Raw genomic sequence first — 26,867 nt, 5'->3', positions numbered from 1 at the left:
TCCCTGAAATGGGAGGATTCAGAGCAATATAAAACATTGCTCTGCACTTTTCAGCTTGGTGAGAGAAAACTCACTACTATCCTTAGGCAGGATATTCCCTGAACATTAAAAAGCAGTGATCTCTGAGAGAAAAATGGTTATTTACTGTGTACTACTTTTGGAACACCAAATGTCTTGAGAAATCTTTCTTTCTCATATAAAAATGTAAGCTACAACAAAAAGCAAGCTTGATCTTGCTACTGGCATATTTTAAAATCTCATGGAAATTCAGCCACTAGTCAAAATTAGCTCCTAAAAAGTATTAGGTCATCAGGTTCCTCAAATGAAAAAAAAGGTTTTATTTTATATTCAGTTTATTCAGCTCTATACAATCAGAAAGCTGTCACATTGGAAATATGGCATCGCATAAATGGCAGAATTTGTTTGCTCTTAAATAAGTCCTAATAAAAAGGAGAGAGAAAAGCACAGAGTAGGTAGCACAATTTGAAACAAAATTATTAAGAAAAAGTCCCATATTCTTGTCTTTATTAAACACAAAATGATAATAGAATTTATAAATGTAAAGGCAAGATCAAAATCACCTCATTTTGACTAGTTGACACATTTATTAAGCAAGAATACATCTTGATAATTTGTTAGTTGTGAACCAACCATGAATACCTCACTAGGAAATCTGGTCAGACTGAGTGGCTTGGTTTTGTTCTCTAGGGCTTCTATAAAATCATCAAGTTTGTTGGAAGTGGGCATTAGAATGAGTAAAAAGATCAGAGAAAGTAATTCCAACCAATCCCTGAAAAGGAACTGTAAGTGGGAGCTTTAGCCTCTGTTTCCTTTCTCCCTATTAAGCTCTATAAAGACTTGGGAGGACCAGAGGATTGGTCCTAGTCCAAGATCAGCATCGTGATCTGAGCAGTGTTCTGGAAGAGATAATGCAATATTTTCATTGGGAACTGAGGACAAACTGGAAATACTGAGAAAGTACAACCTTCAGATTCAGATTCAGATTCAGAGCAAAAGCAATATTCTAAGGGGAATGGCTTGAGGACTTCAGCAAAAGGACTTCCAAGAGATATGTTAGCCCCTTTTACCACAGGTACTCTCTAAGTTCACTTAATCATGAATTTTGTGTTTACTTATTAGATAGTGTATACAGACCTTTAGAGGGATTGGTTATACCATCTGTTCTTACTACACTAAACCCCTTTCTAAATGCTAATTAAGACTGGCTTATTAAGATTAACTGATAATCAAGAAAAAAAAAGCACAATGGGTGGAGACTCATGATCTATAGAATTAGAAACATAATTTCCCTTTCCCAACCCTTTAGGGCTTCCCACAGATGCTAAAAGGAGTATTATTGCTTTGAGGACCCAGTCTGTCAGTACAATAAAGGTGGGGAAAGTTACATGTGTTACATGCATACAACAATGAGGAAAACGATTACACGTTTAATTTTGTAAATGTGTTCAAGGCATCTATGGTTAAAAATTATACACACTAGTACATGTTATTTAGCAATGACCCACCTTTGCTTTTTCAAATCCAGGAGAGAAGAGGGTGGCATCAAATGTTGTCTAGGAGTCTCTGCATACCTTCCACATGAAATTTGATTATTTTTCAGAGAATTTTTAAACATGATATTTTTTTAGTCTCTTTCACCCCATATTTTATCCCAAGATCATTTTGGGATTTCCCCTTTTTAATTTTTCCATCTGATTCAGATCAGGTAGTTTATAAATCCATTCTCCATATGGAAAAAATTTTATACTTTTTTGGCAAGGTAATCAAGGTCATACAGCTTATAAGTGTCAAGTTTCTGACACTGGATTTGAAATCAGGTTCTTCTGAATCCAGGGCTAGTGCTCTATCCCAGTGCATCACCTAGCTGCCCCAAGGTGTGCATTTATAAAGTTGTCCTCCAGAGAAAAAAGTGGTATTATTTGAATGCAGATTAAAGCATGCTATTTTTCACTTGCTTGCTTTCATTTTTTTCTTTCATTCAATTTTTTTTATACAAGAAGATTAACAGAAATGTTTTATGTAAGTGCACATTATAACCTATATCTGATTGTTTATCACTTCAGGGAGGGGAAGTAGGAGGGAAGGATAGAATTTGAAATTCAAAACTTTAAATAAAAATGTTAAAGAATTGAAAAAAAATAATTCCCCAATAAAAATAAATTAAAGTTGTCCAAACTTGTAATCTGAAAAATTTTGCTGTGTACCATAAGTCAGCTGGTCACTTTGACCTTGATCCACAAGCCTCAGTAGAATCTTCTTACTCTGAAGTAGTGTTTGGCATAGACGTAGGTAAACAAAAACCCATTTATATCCATAGTTTGCTGCTCTGACTCTGATCTTAATGGGATACTGCTTACACTGCATTGTTTGAGTACAACAGTATCAATGTCCTGTACAGTCTGTTCCACGGAGGTCAAAATGAGCTCTTTGGTTCTTTGGATAAGTTATTGCTCATTTTCTTTTTAAAGTCAATTATGATATCCTCAGTTACCCTGTTGTGTTATTTTAACATTATACAATAGTTTCTGGTAGATGATTTGGTTCTTGCTTCAGTGTAGGATCCTGTACATTTTCTTTTGGGTTCTTAGATTTTCTTTCCATATATGATGTTATAATATATTTCATACCACACTTGTGACCGAAAACTGAAAGAGACATAATACCCAGTGAAAAATTTGTTTCAGTTTTTAAAAAATCCCCAAAGTTCACATTCCCCAAATAACTATAAGATTTAAAGACAATATCATCAGAAGTTGATCTGATATTTGGATCAATAAATACCTCCATGTTCATTTATACATACATATATATGTATGATGATCCATTATAAATGATTAATGTTTGTAAATTAATATGTTAAGGGATTTAAAAATTAAAACTAAAATTTACTGTTGGAAATTAGTCAGCTAAGTACATCATGATTCACCTGATTATTTTAATTCAAAGAGTTTTAACCCTTTTGTGTATCATAGAAGCCTTTGTCAGATGAAGCCAATGGATCTCTTCTCAGAATAATGTTTTAAAATGCATAAAACTACAAAGGAAACTAATTATAGTGAAATACAATTACTACAATATTTAAAAAAACAAGTACCCAGATCCTAGGTTGAGAACCCCAGTTTTTGTTGTTTTGCATGCATAATATGTAATATTAATAAGCATGACACAAAACTCTAAAATAGATTGTGGGCATTTTCTCCTGCCTCTCAGGTTTTCATCCATTCAACTCATTCATGCCTTCAAGTACACTCATTCTTTGATATTGTTTTTCACTGCATTAGGCCAGACAAAAATAGGCATCTATCACCTACAAGCCAAAATTCCCATGAGAACCTCATTCATATTCAATAGAGAAGAGAGCCAGACCTTATTGCATTTCTTTTGGGCATTGATAGCTACAAACTAATTTACATCATTGAAATAAATTAGGTTTAAATTAGTGAGATTAGAGAATCATAGAATATCAGAGTAGGAAAGTATAAGATCATCTATAGATGAAGATATTGAGGCCCCGGAAAGTGAGCTAATGACAGAGTCAGAAAATGAATCCAGTTGTTCTAAATTTCCTCTTCAGCATTCTTTTACTTGTCATGCTTCCTGTCTTTATACCAAAGGTCTAATGTTTTTGCCTACCAAATCTTTCTGAGAAAGAGAATAATAGTAATAGCTGGGTTATATGCAAAATTCACTTCTAAGAAAAAAGTGTTCATGGAATTTTCCATGTGATTATTTATTAGAATCTGTTATCATTTTATTAAGGAATGTTAAGAGCATAGGATTGCCTGTAGAACTGCATTTTCCATCATGCACTTCTCTGCAGCTCAGAGATGCCTGAGTTACAATATGATCCATAGGAGAGGCTATAATAGGTTACAGTAGGATAGATTACAATAAGATTTAGAGCTAGAAAGTGCCTTAAAGGTAATTTAATCCACATTCCTCAATTTATAAGTGAAGAAACCAAGACTTAGAAAGGCTAAGTGTTGTCACACAGGTAGTGAGAGATGGGAATTGAAATCATTACTCTTATGAATTCAGAGATCAGAGAAATTTCCTTCTAAATTCACAGACTCGTGTGATAAATTCTTAGAACCTCATTTTTGTGAATTTTATCACTATGTATCTAAATTGGGCCTCATACAATGAATATCACAAAGACTTATTTAGTATGGAATTTATGATTCTGGCTCTATAAGGCCATATTTTCTTCAAAAGGAATAGAATATAGAATAGCCCTAAATTGTAGTAAAATAGAATAGAGATAGCAATAAATAGTAAGGAGATATTGAAAATTAAGAAACCATATAATTAATAAATATATAATAATATAATTAACTTACTTTGGCCATTCTTCTCCTGGAATGCTGTGTCATCATTATTTGACCTAGATTTATAACTCTCCAGTGTCATTTCTGAAATGTCATTTTCTGTATATATATGTATATAAAAACAAATTAGTATTTCATAAGAATTACATAGATGTGTGATTTAACATTTCCCACTAGTATATATTTATACAGAACTTTCCTTATTTCATCATGTAACTATATGGATTGAGTATATTCAACCAACATATTAGTATAAATAATACTGTTTTAAGGTTTAACAAGGTTACCAAATGCTTCTTTCAATAATAGATAGTGAATTATTTTTTCTCATTTTACTGAGGAGGAAATTAAGGTCCACAGAATCATGGGATCAGAGATGTAGAGATGTAGTCCAGAGGCTACTTAGTCAAACATGCTTATTTTGGGGTTAAAAGAGAGGCCGAGGGTACTTAAGATAATATTTTCTTCATTTGTACAAATACAATGGAGATAATAGATGACTGACTAGAGTATTCTATGGCATTGTTTTAAAATATCATGCTAGAATCATTGAAATTCTCAAAGAGCTAGATCTTCAAGTATTAATCCAGGCAGAGAAGTGGGAACAGGATTGTATTAGTGTCAGTAAAATAAGGAAGGGAGAATCAGGTCCTCCAATAACATCACCTTTATTATTGTAAACTACACAAAAAAGCAACTCCTAAGAATGAAAACCTCTAATCATGGTGCCTCCAAGCATACTAAATTTTGCTATGTGCCATCAACACTGGTTAGAAATCATCTTTATCCCCAAGTTCAGTTTTTGCTCATTTTTCAATTGTATCTTATTTTTTTCGTGACCCCATTTAGGTTTTTCTGGGCAAAGATGCTGAAATGGCTTGCCATTTCCTTCTCTAAACTATTAGAAATGTCAAGACTACCTTCATATTTATTACAAGCCCAGTACTCTAATCTACTGTGCTACCTCTCTCCTAAGTCCATTTTTTAGCCTACCAAATAATCTACAACATAGAAGAGCCTCAGTTCTTCATAATTTAAAAAAATCCGTATAGCTTTGATAAATAAATTATTTATTTGAAAAACATGGTTGGATGTTCAGGCTTAAAATCCTTTCCAGTTACCTTGAGAAAGATAATAGAAAGGACAGATAGGATTTTGATGTGAAATTTGATCATTTAGCAGTAGTAGAAGGATAACTACCCACTAGCTATTTATTAGTTAAGTGACTATGAGCACATTACTTAATTTCTTTGATTGCCATTTTCTTCAACTGTAAAATACAATAATACTTAGTCTATGTATCTCACAGGGATATTGTGAGGAGAGTGTGCAACATAAATGTGAACTTATTATTATAGCCAGTCCATTTTATACAGTCACCAAAGTCCATCTTTGGATCTGGTTAGGAAACTTTTTATCTTATTATAAATCCCCTGAACTACTTTGACTTCCTTTGGCATTATAGCCTGTAACCCAAACCAGTAAAAATGCAGAGACTACCTTCATATTGTAAAATAGCTGAACAATTTAGAGAATTCAGTGAGAAAAACCAGTCACAGGAATTGTATGATCCTTGTAGGCCTCAAAATCTCACTGCATTTTTAAGCTTCAATGGTTTATAACTTCAAGACTTTTGGAATATTGAATAGACAGATAACTAACAAAATGAAATATTTACCTTTCTTTTCAGTTGTTTTGCAATAAAGGACCTAATGTAAATGTGACTATATTGTTTAGAAACTTACCTCTCTTCCATATCACATGTGCTTTCCGTAGCTTCATTATAAAGAGTTGTACTATAATGAAGAGGACCAAAATGAGGAAAGATACAAGAATGAGCAACAGAATTCCATGTTTCTTCTTTGTGATTTCTACAGAGGTTGGATTTCCTTCTATAAGAAAAAGTAGAGCTGTTTGGATGCTTAACATCATATAACTCTTATATCTGACACTTAACTATCTGTCAGACCATGGGCAAATCACTTAGTGTCCTCAGTTTTCTCATCTATAAAATGACAATTATAATATCTGTAGTTACTATCTAACAAGGTTGTTGTGAGGCTCAAATGAGATAATGCATGTAAAACACTATACACAAGATGTCTCAAAAGTCTTAGGGCAATTGTAAATTGTAATAGTATTATTATTATTATTATTTACTATTTGACACACACGACCTTGCATTCTTTATTTATTAATATGTCTGCAATGTGAGGATGTAAAGACCAAAGGCTATGTCTTATGCCTCAAACTTTAACACCTTAAAACTAATCTCCTAGGACCTTGGAGACACTTTTTATCAATGCTAGCTTTTTTGTTGTTGTTATAAATCCTTGAACCACTGTGGAGTGTCTATTTTAATATGTCATTTAACTGATTGACTCCACCTTTCTCCTCTTTTACCCACAAGGGAAAAAGATGCAAGGAAGAACCTCAAGGGAAGGCATGATATTGTTTTCTACACACAAACGCAATAAAAAGATGAAGTCATTTTTTCAGTATCATAGTCATTATCTAAATCAAACATGTATTTAATATACATAGGTCACTGAAGTAGGTGGCATAAATGCGATGAAGCATGAGACTTGTCTGTGCTCTTTAGGGCCTCATAATTACATACACATAAACAGATAAATAACAATATAAGGTGATGAATGCTAAATACCAAATATGTGACAATAATCATGTGAATAGCTCCCAAATCTACCTGTGATAAAGTAGGAGTGGGTAAAAGAGGAGAAAGGTGGAGTCAAATCTGAATCTCTTGTCTCTCTGTTTCTGTTTCTCTCCTTCTTTCTCCTCCCTTCTTCCCTCTCCCTCTTTTTTTTTCTCTCTCTCTTCCTTTTCCTTCTCTGTCTCTCTCTCTCCTCAAAAGAGAACAGCTAATACTTTTTTCACTTGCTTTATTCTCATCAATGTTATTCTCAAAAACAAATTAATAAAGGAACTTCTAGATCTGATTGTCAATAGTAAGGAATAACTCTTTACTAGGATAGAACTGATGAAAACTTTAGAAGGAAAAGACCATTCAATTTTAGAATTTATGATAAAGGAGAGAAAAGTCATACATAATTTAATAAGCCCCACTGATTTAGGGAGATTAAAAAGGGTTCAGGGAAAAATCATAAAAGAAGCCTAGAAGGGATAGGAAGCTTTCACAAATGATATTCTGAAGACAATGCTGACATAGAGGAAAAGGGGAAGTTGTCAGAAGAGAATATTCTAGATCCATAGGGAATGCAGTGACAAATATGTTTTCAGAAGATACATACTAAAATATATTCAAAAGCAAATAACAATGGATGAAGTCGCATCTATAAAATAGTCTGCATAAATAGTGCCAGGAATTCTAAAACTCAGAATAAATTTAAGCTGGCAAGGTAACAACAAAAGTGTACTTCTCATCTTTTGAAACCCTTAGGCTTCTCTAAGTAACAGAAGGAAGAGAAGAGGGAGCAGTCAATGAACTAATTTCATTGTTATCTGAAACAAATAAACAAAAAGAAGAATGGAACACCATAAATAACTTAGCATAGAAATACAGCAAACTCAACAGGTAAAAAAATGTGTTAAGAAGGGTAATACTGGGGAAGAAATTTGTTGTTGTCGTTGATTTGCCTCAGTTATGTCTGACTCTGTGAAAGCATTTTGGGGGTTTCTTGGAGTGGTTTGCCATTTCCTTCTCCAGCTCATTTTACAGATGAGGAAACTGAGGCAAATAGGGTTAAATTAGTGGTCCAGGGTTTCATAGCTAGTAAGTATCTGAAGCCAAATATGAACTTGTGAAGATGAGTCCTCCTGACTCCAGGCCTGGCACTCCATGCACTATGCCATTTAGCCACAGGAAAAACAAATTTATTCACACTGAAGGGTGAAATTAAAAAGGGAAAAAAGAACAAAAAAAGACATAGAATATAAAAAGGTGGCTCAGAGTGCTTCTTAGACAACTGAGAATGACTGAACAAATTGTGACATGAATGTAATGGAATATTACATTATATTATATTTCACATAATAATACAGTTTTATTCCATAAGAAACTATAAAAGAGATATTATTTTAAAAATCCTGGGTAGTAAGAAGAGATATGGAATAAGTTAGAAAAAAAGAAAAACAATGTGAAAGCTGTAAGGACTCTGATCAATGGAATGACCAATCATATCCATAAAAGACTTATGATGAAGCATGTTACTCACCCTATTGTTGGGCCCTGATTTCAGGGCCCAACACCCCATGACATACATTTTTGGTTATGGCCACCATGTGAATTCATTTTGTTTGACTATGCTTAATTTTTACAAGTTTGTTTCCTCCTTTTTTTCCTGTTTTTTTTTTTTTTTTTGTTTTGTTTTGTTTTGTTTTGTTTTGTTTTGTTTTGTTTTCTTTTGTTTTGTTTTGTTTTGTTTTTTAATAGGGAGAAAGGTGGTTGGAAAGAAAAAAGTTAGCAATTATGGTTCCAAAGAAAAAGAAAGCCCCTGAAATATTGTTTAAAACCATATAGGGCCAGCTAAATGGCTCAGTGGCTAGAGTACTAGCTCTTGAGTCAGGAGGACCTGAGTTCAAATTTAGCCTCTGACATTTAATACTTCTTAGGTATAAACACCCCCCCCCAAAAAAAAAAAAAAAACATATAGCAGAGGACAAAAGGAAGTTCAAGAGAAAAGGAAGACAAGGAGGACAATTTGGAAAGTAATGTGTGGAATGAATTGCATACTTTATTTTTTTATAAAAGCAAGTGTAAAATGAGGATTCACGGTTTCATGTAGAATTCTCTTTTTGTGTTCTATTCGCTATGAAAATTTTCTTTTTTTGTCATTTAAATTGTGGATAAAAGGGCAGCTAGGTGGCGCAGTGGATAGAGCACCAGCCCTGAATTCAGGAGGACCCGAGTTCAAATCTGGTCTCAGACACTTAACACTTCCTAGATGTGTGACCTTGAGCAAGTCACTTAACCCCAGCCTCAGGAAAAAAAAAATAAATGAATAAATAAATTGTGGATAAAAAAATTTAAAGGAGGATGTCATCATCAGTATCTACTATTGCAAAAAGGTCAAGAACATTAAGAACTGGAAAAAAATAATTGAATTTGGTGATCAGGAGGTTAAATGTCTTTGCTTGTTCATAATGGGATGTGTGCACTTACCAGTGATGGAGTTATATTTGTGACTAGTTTGTTCATGTCCTGTTGTACCAATATCCACAGAACTGAACTCTTCCATTACTGTTAAGTAGAAAAAAAGGATAGCCTCGAGAGTTAGTAGCATGAAAATAATTCATTATTCTATAAGACTTTAGGATTGAGACTGATTGTGATTTTCATTGGATTGAAGATACAATGAAGATCTCAGATGGCAATTTGGAACTATGCTCAAAAAGTTATCAAACTGTCCATACCCTTTGATCCAGCAGTGTTTCTATCCAAAGAGATCTTAAAGGAGGGGAAAGTACCCACATGTGTAAAAATGTTTGCAAAAAAGCCCTTTTTGTAGTGGGAAGAAAATGGAAACTGAGTGAATGCCCATCAATTGGAGAATGGCTGAATAGGTTATGGTGAATGAATGTTATGGAATATTATTGTTCTGTAAGAAATGATCAGGAGGATGATTTTAGAGTGGCCTGAAGTGAAGTGAGCAGAACCAGGAGATCATTGTACACAGCAACAATAAGTTTATATGATGATCAATTGTGATGGACTATCTCTTTTCAACAATGAGATGATTGAAGGCTAATTCCAATAGACTTGTGATAGAGAGAGGCATTTGTATCTTGGAAAGAAAACTATGGGGATTGAATGTGGGTTACAATATAGCATTTTTGCCTTTTTTTGTTGCTGTTTGCTTGCTTTTTTCCTTCTAGTTTTTCCTTTTTGAAAAGGATCTAATCTTTCTTGTGCAGCATGATAAATGTAGAAATATGTATAGAATTGCACATCTTTAACATATATAGGATTGTTTGCTGTTTTGAAAAATATTTTTGCATGTATTTTGAAAATGAAAAACTATTGCCAAAAAAAAGAACTCACAGATGAAAAAAACTCCCTTTACCAACACATGTTGATGCCTTCTCTTTAACTTATAGTCTTTGAGCAAATAAGAAATACTTTTGTGGTGTCATGGCACCCTTAGGCAGTCTGGTAAACCTATGGATCTCTTCTCAGAATAATGTTTTAAAATGCATAAAATAAAGTACATAGTATTACAAAAGAACCAATTTATATTAAATACAAAGACCAAAACATTTTTAAAAAAATTTATGGGTCAAAGATTCCTATAGGAATTGCTTAAAAGCCTGAATGGTTAAGTAATTTGTCCTGAATGGCCAGTATGTTTCTGAGACAGTACTTAACCCTCATTTCAAGGCCAGCTCTATGTTCACTACTCCACATGTCCTCTTATAATAATTAAGAATTTAAAAAATAAATTTCTCATAACAATCTGGTGAGATAGTTTTTGAAGAAATGGAGATGGCCTCGGGACTACATCTCCATTAGACAACTCCTACTAAGGAAATTTCCTTTTCCATAAGATGATCAACTATCAGCAACTAAACATTTGTCACTTATAGTGAGAAATATAGTAACCTGTCCAAGGCCACAGCCAGCATGCATTCAAGTCTTGAACTCAGGTTTTACTTACTCAGGTGGTAGCTCACAGTCTTTTATCTATATAGATAATATAACCACAGGTTAAGTTAGTTCCCAGTAGTCATATAGATCAATTGTTCCTGAGCCGGGATTTGAACTTAAATTTCCTTCCTCCAAATCTTATTCTCTTTCTACTAAATACTAAATGAAATGACATTTCGAAAGCTATCTTGGTGTGTTTTCACTATAAGAATTCTCTTCTATTTTTGAATTAGAGAATTACTAATTAAAGCTTTTTTTGGGGAACTGTGCAAACTAATCCGAACTTCCTAAATAATGGATAGCTAAGGTAGAGTTTTTCTTACCCATGTAGCTGTGTAAATAGTAGAGAAGCCAAACGTAGGACAGCGAGGCAACGACCTCTTCTGTTCTATGAGCGGGGAATAGAGATTTGCAGTACTAAGAAGCATGGACCAATTACATAATACGCTGAAATGTAATTTACTTCTCAGCCCTAATATTTGCCTATACATCTATACGGACATTCCACTGTCAGCCAGATGAAAAGCAAGCAGCTCCCCCTCTGAATTAACATGATCTCTTTGTGTAAGGATGTCATTTTAACACCACTGCCCTACTGTTTGTTCAGTCCTCCAGTGCCAGATTTCAGACTGTTGCACAGCGCCACCATGTGGTTTCCAGGGGAAGTAAGCAAAGTGTGGCAAAAATATAACTTCTGTAAGGAATGAGTACGGAAGAATGATAGGAAAGGAAAAAGGAGGAAGAGGAGAAGGGAAGAGAAGGAAAAGGAGAAGGAGGAGGAGGAAGCAGAAGAAGGAAGAAAAGAGGGAGAGAATCATCTAAAATCTAAAACCATGTAGATAAGCCTAGATAGAATGGCACCACCCATGGTGTAGCATAGGAGACGGAAGATCTTGCCTCAAAATCAATACAGATCTGGCTTGTGAATGCTATATAAAACTTAAAATGAGATTTTGAATACTGAAAACATCTCTTTCATAGCTTTTATCGGGACTTTTTTTGCATTTGAGCAATTGTATTTTTAAAGAAATTGCTTTCCTTTCCCAGACTGCTGACTCTCTCATGCATTTCTCTTATTTCTTTTCTCATTTTTTCTGCCTCTCTTATTTGCCTTTTAAAGTCTTTTATGACACTCCCAAAAAGCCTCTTTGGGCGTGAGACCGATTCATGTCACTCTTTGAGATTTCTTCGGTGGACATTCTGTCCTCGTCTCAGTTGTTGTTTTGGTCTGCCCTGTCCCCGTAGCTTTCTATGGTCAAAGTTCTTTTCTGTTTCTTGCTCATTTTCTTTCCTTTTCTTTGGTATTTCCTCTTTTTTTTTTTTTTTAACTTTTGGATGGAGCTCTGCTCCTGGCATGAAGGGAGCGCTGTCCCAAGCTTCCTGCGCAGCTCTGGCCTTGGCTGTGAGCACAGCGCTCCCTTGTGTTTGCAGGGGTAGCTTTGCCTGGTTTCCCAGAGTTCCTCCTGAGCTGGGACTGGAGGCTGTCCCTGCTGTGCCCCTCTGTTGAGGCAGGACTGAGGGTCTTGGTTGCAGGTTCGCTGTGATCAAGTCCCTCTCCCCGGCTTTCTCAGAGTCTGTCTGAGCAGGGCTGAGCACCCTTTCTCCCCAGTGAGACTGACCTTTCTGGAAGTTTTTCCGGTCTATCTTGAGCCGTTTTGGGGTTTCATTCAGTCAGACTGCTCAGAGGCTTGGGGTCATGTGGTTTTTGAGGGAAAGGGGAGAGCTCGTGCAGCTTCCCGGCTCCACGCAGCCATCTTTCCCAACCCTCAGACTTTTTCTGGAATTTCTCCTGATTCCCATCTCCATTAATCTGCCTGTCATATTTTCACAGTTTTTGCATCCCTATAAGTAATAAAAGGGAGACTAACTGACCAGGAGTTATAGTATCTCTGAATCTATTTCGAAGGGAGCACATACTTCAAGTGGAGCCATTCCATAATGTCACAGTTGTAGAACCCTATGTGGTGGGTATTGGATTTCTTTCAATCAAACATTTATAAGTGTGGGTCTCAGAAAGACACAAAAATAGAGCTGAACATCTGGAACAGAACCCGCTTTTTAAAGGCCTGCCACTTTAAGGACTTACCAAATTCAGTGGCGTTCTGAGAGGACTGCAAGGGCGGCGTGCTGTGCTCCATGCTATCTGAATCTGGATCTGTTAGAATGAAAAAGGACAAAAACAAAATCTAAAAATACCGAGGTTAACTTTTTCCATATCGTATCTAGAAATTTCAGAATGAGCCCGTCTCTTATCTATTTATTTACAAAAGCCCTAGAGCTACGTGCTCCCATATACCCAACCCTCCTCCTCAACGGGGAACCCTCATTGTGCCAGAGGTCGGGCGGCACCGAGGGAGGTTCAGGTTTAGATCAGGCTTTTGGTGCCTCATGGAGGCTGCAGTCTAGTAGACACTTGTGTAATTGATGCAGAGTCAAGGAGGTTCGGGCATTTAACTCAGGCAAGGAGTTATTTTAAAGATTCTCTGCAAGCTTTTTCATGATCCCCACTCCCCCCTCTACCAGGAGAGGCTGAACGTTCTTTACCCTCCTTCCCCAGACCTGTCCTCACTTCAATGTGCGGCAGATCCCGCCAATCATCTTTTCTGTCTTGAGGAAGGAAAGGAAGTCCTTATTTAATAAAAATGATTAAAATATAATCATCAATTAGTAAATTCTAAAAAGAATGAGTAGAACTTGTAAAATACGTTTTGTAACAATATTTATTAGCTAAATGAAAAAATGATACCTAAGTTCCTTTTTCGGATACTTGGGGCTATTCTATGGTCAGTCTCGGGTCAGCTATTGGTACCAGTTTGGGTTCTAAATAAAAGAGCCAGGGTATTAGACACGGAACCTTGATCAGTTATACTAGGGAGCCTGCGTTATAACCTTTACATCCTTGATCTATAAAGGCCTAATGCAGCAGCTGAATTTCTAGAAAATATTCATTTTTCTGATGTTACACTTTGTTCTCATGTTCAAGTCCTTATTCAATATTTTGATTTAAAAAAAAAGTGTTTTCCTCCTGTAAGCCTCCTCCTAACAAATAACATTTTACAGATATAGGTGGAATGAGGACAGTGAATTATCAAAAAGCAGGAATACCTGAGTAAGCTCACACGTTTAATCAATTTTCATGGGTTTAAGGGTTTTTAACCCAGATACACTATACTCTTGGTGTGAGAAGAAAGTGACCCTTGGCGAACATAATAACCAGTGCGGAATGTAGGGAAGTTAGCATTTCCACCCCGCAATTAAAATATGGCAGGATTCCAAATAAAGAATTCTCTTTATCTACCTCATAACTAGTAATTTCATTAGTTCTTTGTTCTTATTTACATAAAGACATTTTAATAGTATATGAGCAGACAATTCAGCACATTAAGTTCCACAGAAAGCTGTGCTTGAAGATATAAAGATCAAAAAGTGAAGGAATTCTTGCTCTTAGGAGCTCATATTTACTGGGAGAATACAACATACATAATAATATGCAAAGTCCTCAAAGCTTCTGAAGCTCTCTGTAGAACCATGAAGTTCATGTCCACAGTATTTACTTCTTATTCAAAGCATGACTTTTATGATCTATGCTACTGTTCAAGAAGAAGCCTAGTGTAATGGGAAGAGTGGTCAGTCAGAAAGTGTCAAGTGCTCACCACGAGGGAGCACTAGGGTTGCAAAAAAAGGCAAAACCCTAACCACAAGGAGCTTGTATTCTAATGGGGAAGAAAAAACATGCAAAAATGTATGTAATGGATCTATGCAGAAAAAAATAGAAGGTAATTTTAAAGGGAAGAAGACACTAGCATGGGATAAGGGAGTACATGCGTAGAAGATGGAATTTGAACTGAGTCTCAAAGGAAGCCTGAGGAGCCAGGAGATAGAACTGAGGAGGGAAAGCTGTCTGAAGAATGGGGCAGCCAATGAAAAGACAGATTTTTAAATTTGATTCTGGTGGTAAGAGGGAGCTACTAGAATTTACTGAGTAAAGGAATGGAACATGCACTTCAGGGAAATTCTTTTAGCAGCTTAGTGGAAGATGGATTAGAATGGGTAGAGACTTGAGTTAAGAATACCAGCCAAATGGCGTAGACATGTGGGGATGAGGGCTTTCATCCAGGTATTGATTGTGTAAGTCAAGTTAAGATATTCATGAAAAATATTTTGAAGGTAGAAATAATAAAACTTGATAATAGATTTATTATGTGAAGTGAGTGAGAGTAAGGAGCTGAGGATCTTTCTCTAATTGGGATTTTCTGAACCATGTTGTTTGATATTGTAGTATAAGTGATAGGACTCAAATATGGCCTCTATTAGGCTAAATGATCCTAGTGACAACTATATCAGCTATGTCAGACTATCTATTTTCCCACTGTCCTGACTTATTTTGACTCTATGTCAAACATATAAACAATAATGGTTCTTGACTGGACAAAGCTTTGGTTGACTGCAGTGGCCATTTCTAGGATCTTAAATTATGGCTTTAGAACCTTGGATAGAGCACCAGCCCTGAATTCAGGAGGACCTGAGTTCAAATCTAGTCTCAGACATTTAACACTTCCTAGCTGTGTGACCCTGGGCAAGTCACTTAACCCAAGCCTCAGAAAAAAAGAAAAAAAAAAAAAAAAGAAAAGGAAGAACCTTATCTGATTTTTTGTTCCCAAAAGGAAACTTTCTCATCCAAATCTGGTATCAACATAGCAGAGTGAGAGAAGTCCAGGACCAAATTTTGGGAGAAACTTATGGTTATTAGGAGATTTGGTTAGTGTTAGTTTCAGAAAACTTGCATTTTAATCTAAGCCCTTAACATTAATTAGCTTTATCAATTAGCTTTCTGAATCTCAGTTTCTTCATCTACTCAATGGAAATAATAATGTTCCACTTACCTCACAGAATTATTATGCAGAAATTGTAATGTGTTATGTAAATCGAAGCTATTAGTATTAGATGTTTCCATATGCTTAACTACACTAAGATGAGGTCAACTTATGTAAAATCATAATCAAAATGCATTGTCAAAAATTTATTTGTATTCAGTTTTGTGCTAGTTGTTAAACTGTTGATAACTTTCTCCTCTCTCTCCTTCCCCTTTCTCCTTTCCTTTCCTTTTTCCTCTTTAGTATATATACACCTAGTTTAATTAGCTGTTCTTACCTAAATCTTCAAATCGAAATGGAGCTACTAATTTTTCCCCTCGGAGGCCTTCATGTCGCACAAGGCAGTTAGCTGTTGCATTTTCCCCATATGCATGAACTCTAAGTATGCTTGTTGTATTACACTTCTTTCCATTGTATTCAAATGTATGCTGAGTTTCACCTGCATGACAATTTGCAAAGAAATTGAAGTGGTGACTTTTAGGGGGGAAAGTTGGTTAAAGAAAACAATTTATGAGTCCAAACTTATGTGTTAAGTTCCCACTGAGACCAATCAATCAGCCTCCTTTCTCTAGTCCCAGATTGCACAATCAAGCTCAGTCTGCACATTATTGGTCACAAGGATTACCTTAGAAAACATGTGTAGGCTACTAAAAACCTCCCAATACTGAAGATCCAACCTAAAGCTCCTGTTCTATCTGTGATGAGTTTGTAGCATTATTGATCAAAGATATTGCATTATTATTGTGAATGATGATGGAGTTATTCATCTACCAAGGCAAAATAGGACAAAACTTTATGACCTGGACATTTACAAATAATAATATTTGATATGTATGGATTCTTTGATCACAATCTACAAATAATTATTAAACACCTTATCTTATTTTTACATATAAAATTATGTGAAACTAATAAATTCTTGAAATTGCCTTTTTGACATTTTATTTCTCAAAAGGCAGAAGGAATAAAGATTTAGAAAGAGATATCCAATGGAATGCATCCAGTCATTCCTTGGGTCTATGCCAATTAACATTTTTATCCAAGATTTGGATAAAGAAATAGATTGTATCCTTATCAGTCAATAGTTATTATTCCCACCATATGCCAGACACTGTACTAAGCACTGAGGATATTTAAAAGAAGCAAAAATATAGTCCCTGACCACAAAGAACTTATTCTAATAGGGGAGACAACATGCAAACAAATATATATTTTAGTTCTGGTAATCACATTTTAGAATACAAATTAACAAAATGGATAGCATTCAGAGGCGTGCAACCAAAATTGTGAATGGAAATTGTGAATGGCCACATGTCTGTGATATAAGATTTGTTTTGAAGGAATTGGAGTTGATTTTCTTGTAAAATAGAAAGCTCTGAGAAGAAATGGTAGTTGTCTTCAAATACATAGAATTCTCTGATGTAGAAGACAGATTAGACTTTTTCAGCTGGGTCTTAGAGGGCAAAATTAGAAAACTGGGCAAAGACACAAATGTAGTTATGATGTTAGGAAAAGCTTAGATTTAAAACTGTCTAAAAGGGTAAATAAGCTACTTTCTGATTTCCCCATTGAACTGAAAATATGCTTTCCCAAATTGCCAATTCTTATGGTTTTTTTTTTTTGATCCTCATTTTTCAGTTCAGTATATATACAGTGGAGTTTCACAGTGGTAGGCCTTATGAAATAATGAGTTTTCCATCACTTCACATGCTCAAGAAGAGGCTGGATTATGATGCATAAGGCATGTAGTTCAGGGAAATTCTGCATTAGGTAGGAGATTGCATTTAAGACGTTCAGCTCAAGATTCTATAATTCAATGACTACCACAATATAGTTACTTTATTAATAAAATATTTTTCACACTTTTTGATGGTATTGTTTTTTGCATTATGTTCATATTTTCTCTATTTGCAAACATTACAAGTTTATTTTTATTATCTCTGAAAATGTCCAAGCATTATGTAAAAGGTTAGCTGTTTAACTCTTTTTATTTTAGGATAATGGATCAAATATTGCTGAGCTATTATGTTTTTAGCTTGTTTTATATTATATTTTTAGCTTGTTTTAATGATGAATATTCCCCCAATCTGCTAACAACACTTAAAAGATTAAGGAATAACATTAGCTAGTTAAGAAGAATGCTAGATTTGGAATTAGGATACCTGGACTTAAATTTTGGCTTTGTTTCTTATCTTTTTTGTGATCTTGGTCATCTCTCTGAACCTCATTTTCCTCATGCCAAATGTAAGGGTCAGACTAAATAATAGCTAATATTCTGTCTAGCTGATGCAATGAATTCATCTGACAAATTGGCAGCTTATTTTATATGTCCTCATTTTTCTCTGCCACTAGAGGGTGCCAAAACATTTCCAAATACTTTGCTGCTGAATTTAAATGGAAATTTATGGCTCAAGGAAAGCATGGAATTGGGAAGCATTTTTCATACTTACCATAAAGTTCAATGCCATTACTTAAAAGCCAGGTTATCTGTGGAGGGGGCTTGCTTCCTTTTGTGAAACATTTTAGCAGCACTTCTTTCCCATTGGGAGTTCTGATGGTGGATGCTTCCACTGTTGGCTTTGAAGGAGTTGCTAAATTAAAAAAAAATTATTGAGAAAATTGGGGGAAGAGAAATATAATTACTAAGTCAACCAGTCTTGTAGGATACATCCTTTTTTTAAAATTTTATTTTTAATTTATTTTTTTTTCCTTGAGGCTGGGGTTAAGTGACTTGCCCAGGGTCACACAGCTATGGAGGATACATCCTAATACTTATGATTTCAACATTACCATCAGCAAAATTTAATTTTAATTCTTTGATTATTTCCTGTTCTATTTTTTGTTCTATATAGTGACTGGTCAGCTTCTGACTAATTGGTATGTGACTAAATTTCATTGACCTGTTACCAGATGTCTGTGTGACCCTAAGCAAATCACTGAGCTTGTTTCTTTATCTGTAAAATGAAGGGGTTAGAATGAATGTTCTCTAAGGTTTATGCCATATGTTACAATTTATAATTCAATGATTACTTTTAATTTTTGAAATGTAAACTACTCTGCCCACACCTCCTGCAATAAAAACACTGTAAGTTTGGGTTCTTTTCACTCCTGCTCCAGAAACACTATATTGTTACATCTGCATGCTTTCCTTTATTGTATTCAGTACAATACCACTATTCTATATGTTTTCAAGAACTTCCAGGAGCCATTTTTCCCCTTACCCACCCCACCCCAACCCTTAGATCCTTCTTTGGGTAGCAATGTAATTACTAATTATGTAGTTATATAGCTTTATTCTCAGCAGTTGGGCTTTATTGAATTTTTTTTCCTCCACTTAAGTCAGCCTTTCAGAAGTAACAATGAAAAATCTTCACTTATTTACTTCCTCTGGATCTTTTTTCCCATTTTAAAAATGGGAAGGGATCACACCTGAAATATCACTCAACTGGACTACTCTTACTTCCTTAAGCATAAATTTTTCTTCCCCATCAAAACCTACTCATCTTTCTGGGCCCATTTGAAATGGTACTTCCATGAAGTCTTCATCAGCCACATTAGCTGGAAGCAATATCTCTTTCCTCTGAATATCAATAATACTTCATTAATACTGTCTATATGACACTTAATTATAATTCAAGATAGAGTAAAATATGTCTGTAAAAATCTTCTCTCCCACCTTAAACTGTAAACCTCTGAGGGCAGGGATAATGTTTTATTCTTCCTTGAATTTTTCATAGGACCTACATAGTACAGTGTGTTGTATAAGTATTTGTTTAATGCATAAATGAATAATTATCATCTTACTATCTTTTGCACAAATGCCATAGGTTGCTGACCTCTGTGATAGATGATGGTGATTATAAGAAGGTGGGATAACCAGAAATTTTTTTTTTGGAAACAGGACCTTTGTTGCTTGGATCCAAACAATAATTTATGTCTGTTGATCATGTCAGTCAGCCAATAAAATCTAATACTTTTATTAAGTACTTACTAGGTGGAGCCATGCTAAATGCTATAGATAAAAAGAAATAAAGACAGCTTTTTTTTCTCTCAAGAAGTTTATATTCTCTGATTCTAATTTATAAGAAATCAAACCATTCTCCAATTGATAAATGGTCAAAGGATATGAACAGACAATTTTCAGATGATGAAATTGAAACTATTTCCACTCATATGAAAGAGTGTTCCAAATCACTACTGATCAGAGAAATGCAAATTAAGACAACTCTGAGATACCACTACACACCTGTCAGATTGGCTAAGATGACAGGAACAAATAATAATGGATGTTGGAGAGGCTGTGGGAAAACTGGGACACTAATGCATTGTTGGTGGAGTTGTGAAAGAATCCTGCCATTCTGGAGAACAATCTGGAACTATGCCCAAAAAGTTATCAAACTGTGCATACCCTTCGATCCAGCAGTGCTACTACTGGGCTTATATCCCAAAGAAATACTAGAGGGGAGGGGGACCTGTATGTGCCAAAATGTTTGTAGCAGCTCTTTTCATAGTGGCTAGAAACTGGAAGATGAACGGATGTCCATCAATTGGAGAATGGTTGGGTAAATTATGGTATATGAAGGCTATGGAATATTATTGTTCTGTAAGAAATGACCAGCAGGATGAATACAGAGAGGCTTGGAGAGACTTGCATGAACTGATGCAGAGTGAAATGAGCAGAACCAGAAGATCACTATACACTTCAACAACAATACTGTATGAGGATGTATTCTGATGGAAGTGGTTATCTTCAACATAAAGAAGATCCAACTCACTTCCTAGCTGATCAATGATGGACAGAAACAACTACACCCAGAGAAGGAACACTGGGAATTGAATGTAAAATATTAGCACTACTGTCTATCTACCCAGGTTACTTATACGTTCGGAATCCAATACTTAATGTGCAACAAGAAAATTGGATTTACACACATATATTGTATCTAGGTTATATTGTAACACATGTAAAATGTATGAGATTGCCTGTCATCTAGGGGAGGGAGTAGAGGAAGGGAGGGGAAAATCTGGAAAAATGAACACAAGGGATAATGTTATAAAAAAATTACTCATCCCTATATACTGTCAAAAATGTATAATTATAAAATTAATTAAAAAAAAGTTTATATTCTCATAGTAGATAATATGAAAATAATTAGATAAATACAGACTGGATGAGAGGTCATCTTAGAAAGGATTTGGGGAAACTAGGAAAGGTGTCTTGCAGAAGAAGGAATTGGGGCAGTCTTGAAGGAAACTAGGTAGTATAGTTGTCATTATAATACATACCCAATATAATTACATTCACTTCCTTAGTTTTCACTGGTTTGGTATAATGTAGACATTTGTATACGCCTTCATCATGAAGAGTTACATTAGATATGCTGATGGTGAGTTGACCATTGGAGTAATTTAAAAGCTGGTATTTTTGATTTTTTAAAACTGCAAAAGGAAAAAAAATAACAAAAAACCTATTGTATAGGAAAAAATCAATGATCAGATGACCACAAATCTGTTTTGTGAATGGTTAAATGCAAGAAGAGGAATGTGTGTGTGCGTGCGTGCGTGTGTGTGTGTGTGTGTGTGTGTGCAAGGGGTTTTACACAGACTATTTAAAGGAACAAATGCCATTTCTTTCATTTAATTATTTTTAGGTGCTAGTATTAATAGTTCGGTTTTATGCTACAAACTAAAGATGTTTCTGGATTGGTATTTAAGAAATGATGGATATTTTTATGTTAGCTGAGACCTAAAATGATTCTGTTGATAGATTGGTAAGAAAACTAGCATAAGGATTCTGTTTTGGTCATGGGTTAGAGAAGAAGATTGTAAATTTTTGATTAATTAATAGTGACTGTACTGTATTATAATATATTCCCTTCTATGATTTATTTCTTTGAATCTGATTCAATTTCAACTGCATCATTGTAATAGAGATGACTAATGGAAAGAAAAGTTTTGCCTTCAATATTGAACAGTTTCTAAGATTTAGATTTAGTATTTCAGCATTTTGACAGAGAGCAAGGAGGCAACCCCTCTGACTGTTGCAACCAAAACCAAGTATTTGAGCCAGAGTGCATTCTTGATTGGCCACAATCTCAGGCCAGAAAGTTATAGTTTGTCCCAGAGGTGGTACATTCTTAATAAATGCTTGCACATTGATTAACAGGGTGGGCACTTGAACTGAAGTCCTCAACTCCAAATTTAGCATTCTTTCTAGTGGACTCTTCCAAATGTCCCAATAAATTTATAGCCCTAGTTAGATGAAATTAATCCAGGGGAATGAATGAAAAAATATCAAATAGTTCCTTTTGGGTGTTAAGCTTCTATGATTCATTGAATGAGGATAAAGAAATATATATGTGTGTGTTGTGTGTGTGTGTGTGTGTGTGTATGAATGTCTTTCCCATGCAATTAAATATACATTGCGAGCTTGTTAATCATCTTATCTTCATAATAAACAAAACATGATAAGACAAATAAGGAAATATATATGATATAATTTTTGCATGAAAACTTTTCTTTAATCAGGTTAGAAAAACAAAGGATCTTCTTCATATATATTTATATACATTTTCAGGAGAAATGAAGGCCATCAAAGCAGAGGCATGATGGTGTCAGCTCCTATGGATTTGGGAGAAATGATTGTTCAATTTTTAGTGTGAGCATTTGCACTTCAGAAATCGGCAAAGCTATAAATTGGAAGTTGATGTGTAGTTTTGTTGATTGTTTAGACATGAGAAAGTGATGAATAAAATGTTAACAGTACAGTTTAAACATAAAAGTGTGCTGTGGATCCATGCATTTCCCCCCAGAGAGCTGTTTGTTAAACATTTGCCAGTACACTTCTACCCAAAGTAAATCTTTTGTCTCTTATTCAACATTCAGCCAAATATTTCAAGTTGTAGAAAGTCAGAAAGTGAAAGCCCGTGGTGGTAAAAAAAAAAAATGTACTTTGTAAGTTGGGCCCCCTTCACAAGTCATGCTGGTGGGATTTCCATTTCAGACTTCCTGTTAGGAAAGAGGTTAGTTTACAGAGAGCCACAGAGGGGTGTGATTCAGATGTTACAATAGATAGACTATAAAGCCCACCCTTTCGGTGACTCACTAAGTCCTTCTTTACACAATGGCTTATTCTTCATTAGTGGAAAATCCTTTAAGTCAAAATTTCTCTATATATTTTTTCATCTTGCACACTTACCAGGATGTTTGTCAAAAAAAATGGTAAACCCAGAGGGAGATACCCATTGGAGAGATGACTCCTTAGTTTGAGAAATGACACATTTTAGAGTGAGCATCTGGCCTTCTTCCACTATGAGAGTTTCTGTGTGAGTATTCAAAGAAGCCTCTGAAAAATAATAATGATTATGATTATGGTGAGGATAATTATAATGATGATGATGATGATGATGATGGAACTTTGCTTTTCCTGGGACTATTCCAGATGTTTTTGGGGATCAGATATCAGTGTTATACAATACAAAAAAATAAGGAATTAGAAGTCAGAAGGCCCTGGATTTGAATCCTGCTTCAATCATTTACTAGCTGTATGATGGTGGGCAATTCGCCTGACCTCTTTGGAGGTCTTTTTCTTATCTATAATAAGGGAGGGTTGGATTTAATGACCTCTGGGTCCCTTGGACCTTGAAACCTTTACTTTTTTGATCCTACGACATCTATAATTCTGTTCATTCTATTTTCTTTTGATTTTTTTTTAACTGAGAAAGACCTTATATACACACTTACCCTTTAGCAATAGAGAGTTTGTCATTCAACCAATTAATTTTACAATAATTTATTATATTCTCTCTTTTCATTCTACTGTTCTGGATCCTTCTCTTTTTTTTTTTTCAAAGCTTAGCTCAAGGTACCAATTGAATTCAGTGAAGTTTTCTTTGACTCTCCCACTTATTAGTGTTCTCTTCTTACTCAGATCAGCATTTATTTATTTATTTATTTACCTTCATATATCATCACAGAGTGGAAGCTCCTTGAAGGCAGAAATGGTTTCATTTTTTGCCTTTTTCTCCCCAGTGCTTAGTTCAGGTGCTTAATAAATATGCATTGAATCAGATCGATCTGGTTAATTGTGGTTTTGTTTAGTTTGTGAATTCTCCCCCCTAAGTTTAGATCCCAAGGAAGCAAATTCTTATATTAGCTGCATGAGGGTAGGTTTACCCTAAACCTTGAATCTCCTTTCAATATATCACAATGCTCTGCATACAGTTGAAACTTAATAAATTTATTGAATTTGAAGAGCAAACTACAACTACTTTGGATTATCACTGCTATGGGCCTTATTTAAATCAATTCTGTGACCTAGAAATGCACTGAATTAATTCTCAAAGTCCCTAAAGCTCTACTTTTTCCTAGTGCTTGATATGCATTGCTAGGGGAAAAGAAGGAATAGACAAACTCCCTTCGTGTCCATTTTTGAAAAAGTTTATGATGAAGCTGTAAAATTCATAATACTCCACAGTCAGAACTAGTCAGAATCCCATGGCATTTAGATCCCTTATGAAAGTGTTGTTCAGCCTCATTGATTAGCTCTCTTTTCTCCAGCAGACCTACTTTTAAGGAATTATGAACAGTAATGAATGTGTAAGAGCTAAAAAATCAGGAGCTAAGAAAATTTATTTTTTAATCAGTTTCTTTTTTGTATAAATGTGGGGTTCTGGGAGAATCTTACAGATACCTATGGCAAATGATTTATTGTATTTAGGAACAGCAATTCTAGGAAAATTGAGTCCTAGGCACTTAAAATCATGTCATAGAATGAAAGCTGAAAGTTAAATTGGACCCAGGTCACTCAATCTTCCAGGTCTCTTTCCTCATTTATGTAATGGGAATTCTATTTGTCCTCATCTGCCCTCACAGGTTTGTTTTAAAGATCAAATTAGATATTGTATATGAAAGTACTTTGCAAGGGGTAAAGCTGATGTGATATGAAAGGACTTTGCAAAAGCTTAATTCCATTGTAAGGTATAACTTATTATAATTTTATTACCTCTAATATGAACAAAAGGAGCCCTGAAGTTAACTCTTTTAACAATTCTCTGAATCTTGTCTACAACTATTTCACACAAAACCTAGATCTCACAGTGAGTCCATTCCTTTCAAATAGCTTCAATCTATCCTCCTCTCTCTGGGTTTCTTCTCTTTTATCTTAAAATATCCACCTCTACTCAGTCTTTAAAAACAAAAACCTTCGATTAATGTGTTACCCCTTCAAGCTTTGTCTGCTTCCTTCTTTTGTTGCCCAGTTTCTATTGTCTACCCCTGCTATTTATATTTCTTTTTAATATATTTCTTCTTAATAATTACAGATCATATTATAGGTTTAGAGCTGAATGGGACTACAGTTTCCTCATTTTACACATGACATGAAAAACAAAAAAAAACGAAATGAAAGATATAAGGTCACAGAAGTAGGAAGTAGCAGAGTCAGAATTGAACCCAGATCCTCTGACTCCAAACCTAGTTTTCCCACTATACTCTTCCATGGTATTTTACAAGCAACAAAAGGATTTCCATAAGCACTCCTGATGTCATTATTGCCCATTTATAGATACAGAAGCTTAGACACAGGGATTTTGACTAGCTCATGATCCCTTGGCTGGCAAATTTCAGAGGTATGATTTGAGCTCCTGAGTGTGGGCCCAGAGCTATAACTATTAAACCACACTTCCTGTCAATAAATAGACAAACCCCAAGCACTTTGCTTACACTTTTCTTTTGAAAGTTAATCTTAACTTCCTTGTAGTTAAATCTAAGAGCCTCTTCCCATTCCCCATCACTTTTTAACTTCCTTCCTAGCACTTGATTTGGCTGACCACTTTGGATTTCTTAAAACTTTCTTTTCTTTTGGATTTGATGACACTGTATTACCTAGGTTTTCCTTTGACCTCTGTACTATTTCTCTATTTTATTTATTGTTTCATACAATTCCTCTTGTTCCCTCTTGTGTTTCCCAAATCACTGTCCTTGGACTTTAATTCTTCTTTCTCTATATTCTCTCAAATAAAACTTTTGTCCGCATATGAGCTTGGAGTAGAGACTTTTGGCCTGCTTCCTGTGACCTGTATAATCTCCCATCTCTGTGTCTTTGCACAGGCTGCTGTTGCCCACCTCTAGAATGCATCCCTTCCTCACCTCCACTTTCCTGAATCTCCTAGATTCCTACAGGAAGCCTATCCTGATTCCCCACTCCACCCCATGCCCTCAGTCAATTTTGTGTTTAATTTTTTGTGTACACACTGTTCTGCCTTCACCTTACCCTACCCCTAACTCACCAAAATACAAATTCCTTGAGGAAAGGAACCATCTTGTTTTTTTGTATTTCCATTCCCTGATATATAGTAGACTCTTAATAAATGCTTACTAAATGAAGGAATATTCTGGCTTAATTTCTGAATCCAAAGAACTTTACACATAATAGTTGTTTAGCAAATGTTTGCAGAATTTAATAGAATCAACTCTTCATGTACGTCAACAAGCATTTATTAAGTGCTGAGCACTGTTGTTAAGTCTGAGGATATAAGGAAGGCAACTCCCTGCCCTCCTCTTCCAATCCTTACAGTCCTTTTATTCCAGGCATTCAACTGGTATTTATTAGGCACCTGTTATGTACCAGTGCTAAATATTCAAGAAAAATACATTCTAATGGAGAAGAAAACATGTAAATATCTGGGTAAACACAAAGGATTGTTATCCAGTTGTTTCAGTCCTGTCCAATTCTCCATGACGCATTATAGTGTTTTCTTGATAAAGACACTGGAGTGGTTTGCCATTTACTTCTCTAGTTCATTTTACAGATAAGGAAACTGAGGCAAACAGGGTTAAGTGAATTACCTAAGATCACACAACTATTAAGTGTCTGAGGCCAGATTTGAATTCAGAAAAGGATTCTTCCTGATTCCAGTCTGGTGCTCTATTTACTGCACCACCTAGCCAGAAGGTAATCTGAAATATCTATGATCTTCAGAAGAAAGTATTTTCTCTTTTGAAATTTTCTATTTCTAT

At 35.1% G+C, this 26,867-nt stretch overlaps 1 protein-coding gene across 4 annotated transcripts in view; it reads right to left on the bottom strand.

Annotated features, from left to right (window-relative positions):
- Positions 1 to 1,432: 1,432 nt before the first annotated feature.
- CRTAM (cytotoxic and regulatory T cell molecule) overlaps positions 1,433 to 26,867 on the bottom strand; it is a 30,680-nt gene continuing 5,245 nt past the window's right edge. For 2 of the 4 annotated variants that reach the window (XM_074302695.1, XM_074302696.1), the window contains exons 2-10: positions 23,047 to 23,193; positions 21,135 to 21,287; positions 18,299 to 18,439; positions 16,126 to 16,287; positions 13,061 to 13,129; positions 9,493 to 9,570; positions 6,095 to 6,241; positions 4,362 to 4,448; positions 1,433 to 2,666 (exon numbers count right to left, since the gene is read on the bottom strand). In XM_074302695.1, the coding sequence (XP_074158796.1) occupies positions 2,533 to 2,666; positions 4,362 to 4,448; positions 6,095 to 6,241; positions 9,493 to 9,570; positions 13,061 to 13,129; positions 16,126 to 16,287; positions 18,299 to 18,439; positions 21,135 to 21,287; positions 23,047 to 23,193 (1,118 nt within the window). In that variant the 3' untranslated portion in view covers positions 1,433 to 2,532. The remainder of the gene's footprint in view (positions 2,667 to 4,361; positions 4,449 to 6,094; positions 6,242 to 9,492; positions 9,571 to 13,060; positions 13,130 to 16,125; positions 16,288 to 18,298; positions 18,440 to 21,134; positions 21,288 to 23,046; positions 23,194 to 26,867) is intronic. The other 2 variants (XM_074302698.1, XM_074302697.1) reach the window with 2 other exon arrangements.

This window comes from Sminthopsis crassicaudata, chromosome 3, assembly GCF_048593235.1.
Source record: "Sminthopsis crassicaudata isolate SCR6 chromosome 3, ASM4859323v1, whole genome shotgun sequence".
Classification (NCBI taxonomy): Eukaryota; Metazoa; Chordata; class Mammalia; order Dasyuromorphia; family Dasyuridae; genus Sminthopsis; species Sminthopsis crassicaudata.
This window is presented reverse-complemented; position numbering and strand designations above follow the sequence as displayed.